The sequence below is a fragment of the Coffea eugenioides genome, chromosome 2, assembly GCF_003713205.1.
Source record: "Coffea eugenioides isolate CCC68of chromosome 2, Ceug_1.0, whole genome shotgun sequence".
Classification (NCBI taxonomy): Eukaryota; Viridiplantae; Streptophyta; class Magnoliopsida; order Gentianales; family Rubiaceae; genus Coffea; species Coffea eugenioides.
The window spans coordinates 15,265,550-15,272,341 of NC_040036.1; the positions used below are offsets into that span (position 1 = coordinate 15,265,550).

The window sequence follows — 6,792 nt, forward strand, 5'->3', positions numbered from 1 at the left end:
CTATAAGAAGCAGTCTCCAATTTCTGTGGCATTTCGAGCTCAAGTTTTTCTTTGAAGTTAAGGGAAAATGTGGTGTACGAATAACAGTGCAATCCTCCCTGTGGCATGAGGTCAATGCAAATGCATACTTCATCATGCCTAAGGAGAATTGCCCTGCTATTCACTACCACAAGTCAGTTGCATACACATTGTGTTCATTTTCCTTGAAAAATTTTCTTGAAAAAGAGAAGTATAATTATTTTGAGACGCCATCGCGACATTCATTACCATGTTTTCCATTCCATTAAAAGAGTTCATACTACATATTCGAATTGCAAGTAAAAAATGAGCAAAAATTTTACTTCACTTGACTTTTCTTGTGCACTGTGAGTCCCAATGCTTCTTCTATATCTAAATCTTCAGTAAATATTCCTTCACGAAGTGACCAATTAAATAGAGCCAGAAGATTAGCAACGGCAAGCTCAATGACTGGGACAGAAAAATCAATTCCAGGACAACTCCTCCCTGTCCCGTACCGGATCAGCTCAAAATTTTGCCCTCTGGAATCCACAGAGCTATTCAAGAATCTTTCTGGCTTGAAGTCATTTCGCTTTTCCCAGAATGTAGGGTCAGTAGCAATTGAAGCTCTTGTTTTGACCCGAATTTGGAACCCTCCTATCCAAGGTTTGTAAAATCGGGATCCTACGTAGGATCGATTTTAGTTTCACAGGATCGGATCGTAGGATCGGATCGTAGAATCGTAAGATCCTACCAAAAGCTCTTAATTGCAATTAAAGGTTGCAATTCTTTGATAAATTACAAATATACCACAAATATTTTCATTTATTTGCAAAATGGAGCTTCGTATTTCACAAATTTACAAAAAATTGTAGGATCGTACGATCCTACGATCCTACGATCCTATACGATCCTGAACGATCCTGCACGATCCTACACGATCCTGCTACGATTCTATACGATCCTGCAAAAAATTAATATGATATGCGACTCTGCATACGATCCGGATCGATTTTGGTTATCCGGATCGTAGGATCGTACGATCCTACGATCCGGATCGCGATTTTGACAACTATGCTCCTATCATGCAACTCTCAAGAGTTTCTGGAGGAACAAGTAAAGGGGCGGGTGGATGCAGTCTCAATGACACTTTTACTACCAGATTTAGGTAGGTGAGTTTTGAAAGATCAGTTTCTTCCACCTTTCTTTTTTCCTTGATGACTTCTTTGACTTGCTGTTGAGCTTTTCTTTTCACCACTGGATTCCTAATTGTTTCCTCCCTTGGCTATGACCAAGTTGCAGCAGAACTATCACTTCCAGCTACAAGAATGTCTTGTAATGCTCAACTTAATTAATGGTTGGCTAGTTCAAATATATCTATGTGCATGTATGTGTGTGTGTATGTATAAGCTCTAGACGTATAGGTTAAACATGAGGTGAACTATAATATTTCTAGTTAGGTAAAAGGTAATTATAGATAGGGTCATAGATTAATCAAAATTTTACTATTAATGTGAGCTAACATGGATCTTTGCTAGATTAAAAATTAAGCAAAATATGCTCCATTTGAGGTGGTTATAATAAAATCTTATGCTAGCTTGGCTCCGATGATAGTCAAGTCAATCACGAATATAGATATTATAAATTATGTGTGCGTTCAGGCTATAAAGATCAAATCAAGCTCTTTTTTTTTTCTAAGAAAAATCATAGTTTCATTCATGAAATCTGCACCAGTGTTAGAATATACGAGATCAAATGAAGCTAGAAAAGTATAATGTTGGGTTTTAGTATTATAGACCAAGTCATGTGACTGAGAAATGTATTTTCAAATTATATCAAGATGTTTATTTGGATTAATCACTAAATTATGAATCATTTGAGATATGGAAGTATTATTTACTTGAAGAGTTGACCGAATCTGAGAACTCAATTGTTGAAAAATGGGTGGAACTGCACAGGAAAATCAATAATGTTACAGAGAAACAAAGGCTAAAGATTGCTCAGAGCTCGTTTCCACCCTATATAATTTACACGAATACAAATACTTCATGAAAAAAAGGAAATAAAAGAAGGGAGAAAATTAAGGATATGCATATTATAAGTATTCCTTTAATATTTTTATTTTGGTTAGACTGATTGCTTGGGCTGCATCTCCCTGGATTCGGAGCAATACATCAACAGGATCATCGTGGTCGGGTTTAATTCTCTGGGGATCGTGATGCTCCTGTATTAACTTGTCAAAGAAATCATCCAGCTCCCTGAAGTTCTTATCGAGCCTTGAATCCATGGCATTAAACTTGTTAAGCCATTCCATCGATTCAAAAAAATCAGCAATATTGGGTTCAACTAGCAAGTTTTGTGGTTCATGAAGAATTGCATGGAATCCGCTATTGCCACCATGACTACGACCAAAAGCAGGACGACAAATAACATTTTTGGAGAGGGTAAAAGACAGTTAGCTAATGTTGATAGGAATATTTGGTGAACAAGATAGTATTGTGTTGACCACTGAAGACACCTCTTCATCACAAATTGCCTTAAAAGATTGCACTCTTTTTGCACTTAGCAACTCCAAGACTATTATTTTTCTCATCTCCCCCCCCCCCCAATATTCACCATAGCGTACGTGCAAATGATAGGGTTTCGACTGAGAAATGCTACGCAGACCAGTGCCTCTGTGGCATCATTTCCATGATGGGATGTTTGTCGTCTTTTGAATGAGCCTAGTCGAATGCAATAAGAAATTTATTTAGAGATACTTATTTGGCCGAAAGTAGTAAAATAGGATAGGCTTATAATTAATTAGGGAAAAGTACTAGTAACTCCTTGTAGTTTCGTGTATTATCATATGAATCTTCTAATGTTTCAAAATATCTACATAGAACAAGGTTTTAAACACTTTGTATAAAATCATAAGAAGATTACTTGAACATATGTAAAACCATAGACGTATATGCAAAAAAGCATATGAGTTAAAAAGGATATTATAATTTCATTGCACACATTTTTTAAGCACATTTGGTTCAAAGGCTGAAATCGGAGGTATATTTCATTCATTTTTCACTTTATACCAAAGGGGGATTATGTGCTTATTTTGAAACTTTATTGGGGTCTTATATCAATATTCAAAACTATATTGGGGTTATTAGTAATTTACCCTTATTATTATTATTATTATTATTATTTCTTTAGCATGATACAACTCATTCAGAATTCTTTTGGGGGAAATAGCTCACTCTGTATCACTCTAGAGTTGGTAAAGGGGTAATCACACCTCATCCAGGAAATTGATGGAGTCATTCCAAGCAGCAGGAATCAAGCACATCTACGCAGAGCGGCATAGACGTGCAGATTTTGGAGGGGGCCGAGCAAGAATCTTTTCTTTTGCTGGATTGTAATCCCACTATTTAGCTATTGGTTGGAAGATGACTGTCGAGGATTTTCCGCTTTTGTTATGAAAACAAGGGGCGCCCCCCTGGTGGGGGGAGGGGGGGGAAGAGGTTTACTATCAAAGAGTGAAAACAGGGCCAAACGTCAAACGCAGCCTTCTTGGTCCCGCCGCCGCCGCCGTCTTCAACACTCATGTTTTTTGACGTGCTGTTACATTGGACCACCGACACATATAAATTAGCATATGACGACTGTTTGTGTATCAAAAAGTTACACATAAATACAAGAAGAAAGGAAGAGGAAATAAATGCGGTGCGTGTTAATTTCATTTAAAAGTTTGTTAATTTTTCAGTTACTCTAAATAAAGAGGTATAGCTTTTTTATCATGTATTTTTTTAAAAAAATTTTAATAAATAAGTCGAAATTTATGCCTAACCGACTAACCCCCACCATTTCTCGGTGATTTCCTTAAGAAAAAGGAGGTTGAAATAATTACACGAAGAAAGTAAAATAGAAAGAAAAGAAAAAACAATTATGCACACGGAGTCCTCGACTTGATCAACTTGAGAGGTCCTTGACCTCCTCGAGACACTGGGTCCATTTGGATACCATAATTTGGAAAAAAAATTTCAAATATTATCATACTTGCATCATAAATATAAATTTTTATTAATTCCCATATGAATCATTCACATAAAGTGTTATAGGTGTTATTCCAAATAATCTCCTATCTTTCTACCAAGATGATTTATTAGTTGTCATGATGCCAGACCAATGCAGGATCAAGAAGAGTTGTGATGGAACCAAGATCTGCATGATTACGATCATCATGCGAAAGCCATCTTGGACAAGAGTTGGGAGAAAAATGGTTGGCCTCAGCCTCATCATTGGTCTCAATGTTGGTACCCTGTGCCACTCCCGCGGTCCCAACCTCATCATTGGTCTCACCGTTGGTACCCTCTGCTACTCTCTCGATAAATTCGTGTTCGAATCCCCCGAAATCCGTGTTGAGAAAATCCAAAAGGAACTTCTCCTCGATTTCGAAATCCATCATGAAGCCCGATAAGTAGCCTTCTTCTCCGGGAAAAATTGGTAGTGATTCCTTTACCCCACCTGAAGGTGGCTCCGGACCAACGGTGTTGTTATGACCAGTAGGAGTTTTGTTGAAGTTGTTTTTGGCATCACTGCTGGGCGGTGGAGCTTGAGCTTTCACCGCCATAATAATACCACCTTGTTCTGCACCTGCAGAAGCTTGCAAGTGTGCGTTGATGAAAACTTTAGTGCACCTCCTAGCTTTGGTTCGGATCACAGGAGTACAGAAGGATCCAAGCTTTTCTGAATTTGGTGGTTTGTCAGCACTCGTTAAATTTTGCAGTACTGCTGATCTGGACCTAGTTGATGACGGTTTGCGTTTTGTGCTGGAGGAGCTAGCTAAGTGTTGGCCGTCTTGAATTTGAATTTTTTTGACGATGTTGGTGTTCCAATAGTTCTTGATCTCATTGTCTGTTCGTCCCGGAAGCCTTCCAGCTATCAAAGACCACCTGCAAGACAACACTGATGACCCTTAACTAAAAGATAGGAATTAGGAACATAGGAATGCTGTAGATGTTGTGATTTCACTTCCGCATGATACACTTTCTCCCCCAAGTATAGAGCCCAATTTTTAGGAAATTGAAAGAATTTTATATACGTCCATGACTTTCAAAGATACAGCGTCTAAGAATCCTAAAAGCCTATACCTAACAACTGTCAAATCTCGACAAATTAGGTAGAAGTACGTGTTGGCCCATCTGCTGCACATCACGCAGAAAAAGGTATCGTTACCGGTGCCAGAATGCGAACAAAATGTAAAACGTACATATCAGTCTCCTTAGGCTCCCCCTCTCCTAAATTAGGATAGAATAGGTTATACAAATGTATCGTTGCTGAAAAAAAAAAAAAAAAGTAAACATGAATGGTGAAATGACAGGCCTGTTTCCAAGGAGCTTGTGTAGCCTGATTATGAGGTCCTCTTCATCATCGGTTATGTTTCCTCTCTTGATGTCAGGTCTAAGATAGTTCAACCAACGAAGTCTGCAACTCTTCCCGCATCTTTTGAGACCTAGTTTTTCGCCAGTTAATTTACACCGAGTAATACAAGACTTTAGCTTTTTTATTCCACTATAAACACTTATCAAGCACCTCAATCATCATGCACTTAATCTGATCAAAGTAACTGACCTGCTCGTTTGGCAAGACTTGTCCATTTTCCTGCGCCGTGGGACTGGACATAGTCTCTTAGCATTTTATCTTCCAATGGTGTCCAAGCCCCTCTGTTTAAGCCTTCCCTAGCACAACATGGGCGTCTCCCCATCTTTCTTTCTTTCCTTCTTGTGCGTGTATTTCGAAAGTTTGAACGACTATTACTGTGTCAATGGATTCTTGTGCCAAGAGAGACACGTGAGTGGCCTTGGGCACTGAATAAGATCGCGGGAGTGAGTATAGCTACTCGTTCTCCCGGAATGGTAGAGGAATGCGTGCACATTTATAGTGGTCTTTTTCATATGTATGGTTTGTAATACAAATCCTACTCAAACCAAAAAAATATATATATATATCTATCAATAAGTCAAAATTTAAAAAATTCATCGAAAAATGATCGAATTACCAAATATATATCTAGAAATATCTCATGTTTTTTAAAACATCATTTGTTTTATGCAACACTTATTATGCATCTATAAAATTACTCGTTGTTGCATTTGAAATCGAAGCACAAGTTTGGGGTAGTAAGGATTTAAATGTTAAGTTTTGTTGTAAGAATTTGTGGGTGGGGGAAGAGGAAGATAATGTCAATAGAAGGGGAACATAATAGAATTTCCCAAACTTTTGGGGGCAGGTACACCTCCCCGGCCCGCCATCCGTTGCCAATGTTTTGGAGGTTTACTTGTTAAGGAGACATCGTCATACTCCTTTTTATTTTTTTTTAAGGAGACATCGTCGTACGAGATTCTAAATTATTGCATAGCAGCAGCAGCGTACATTCCAAAAGTAAAGGTAGAAGGCTCAACACGGTTTCTGTGTCCGTATCCGATGGGCGGGACCAAGTGTTTTGATAATTTAACTGAGTACTTAAATTTAACCGACTCATGTACTATATAATACATTCCTTTTAAAAAAAAAAAGTATTACTAATACATTCATGCGCATTTGATGATAAAAAATAGTACATTAATTTTAATTAATTAAGTAGCACTTACTTTCTTATGCAAAACTTACTTTAAAATAAGTGATATACTATTCATTTATCACTTAATTCAAAATATGTCCAAATGTTAAAATTTTAGTACCACAAATTTAATAATTTAATAGATTCAAACTTTAGATTTCAGATTTCAATTTTATCAAACACTCAGTAAACTATCC

At 37.4% G+C, this 6,792-nt stretch overlaps 2 protein-coding genes across 3 annotated transcripts; both read right to left on the reverse strand.

The window, feature by feature from the left end:
* Positions 1-337: 337 nt before the first annotated feature.
* On the reverse strand, positions 338-2,311 carry LOC113757687 (cytochrome P450 71A9-like). Its single transcript, XM_027300832.1, has 2 exons — positions 2,131-2,311; positions 338-654 (listed from the first exon to the last, which is right to left on the reverse strand). Exons 1-2 carry the CDS (start codon positions 2,309-2,311, stop codon positions 338-340), a joined length of 498 nt encoding a protein of 165 aa, XP_027156633.1.
* Positions 2,312-4,032: 1,721 nt separating this feature from the next.
* LOC113763085 (anthocyanin regulatory C1 protein-like) lies at positions 4,033-5,872 on the reverse strand. 2 transcript variants are annotated; one of them, XM_027306787.1, is made up of 3 exons: positions 5,608-5,872; positions 5,359-5,488; positions 4,033-4,928 (listed from the first exon to the last, which is right to left on the reverse strand). In XM_027306787.1, exons 1-3 carry the CDS (start codon positions 5,738-5,740, stop codon positions 4,139-4,141), a joined length of 1,053 nt encoding a protein of 350 aa, XP_027162588.1. In that variant the 5' UTR covers positions 5,741-5,872; the 3' UTR covers positions 4,033-4,138. The 2 variants fall into 2 exon arrangements, with proteins under 2 accessions (XP_027162588.1, XP_027162589.1); XM_027306788.1 differs by lacking the exons at positions 5,359-5,488; positions 5,608-5,872 and adding an exon at positions 5,127-5,323.
* Between the last annotated feature and the right edge of the window lie 920 nt (positions 5,873-6,792).

Excerpts from the sequence above, each read along its gene's own strand:
- LOC113757687 (XM_027300832.1), bottom strand. The coding sequence starts at position 2,311 with ATGGAATGGCTTAACAAGTTTAATGCCATGGATTCAAGGCTCGATAAG. Across the intron at positions 655-2,130 it reads AGATGCAGCCCAAGCAATCA|GAGGGTTCCAAATTCGGGTC; the intron begins GTCTAACCAAAA and ends AACCTTGGATAG.
- LOC113763085 (XM_027306787.1), bottom strand. The coding sequence starts at position 5,740 with ATGGGGAGACGCCCATGTTGTGCTAGGGAAGGCTTAAACAGAGGGGCT. Across the intron at positions 5,489-5,607 it reads AAGTCTTGCCAAACGAGCAG|GTCTCAAAAGATGCGGGAAG; the intron begins GTCAGTTACTTT and ends GCGAAAAACTAG. Across the intron at positions 4,929-5,358 it reads CACAAGCTCCTTGGAAACAG|GTGGTCTTTGATAGCTGGAA; the intron begins GCCTGTCATTTC and ends GTTGTCTTGCAG.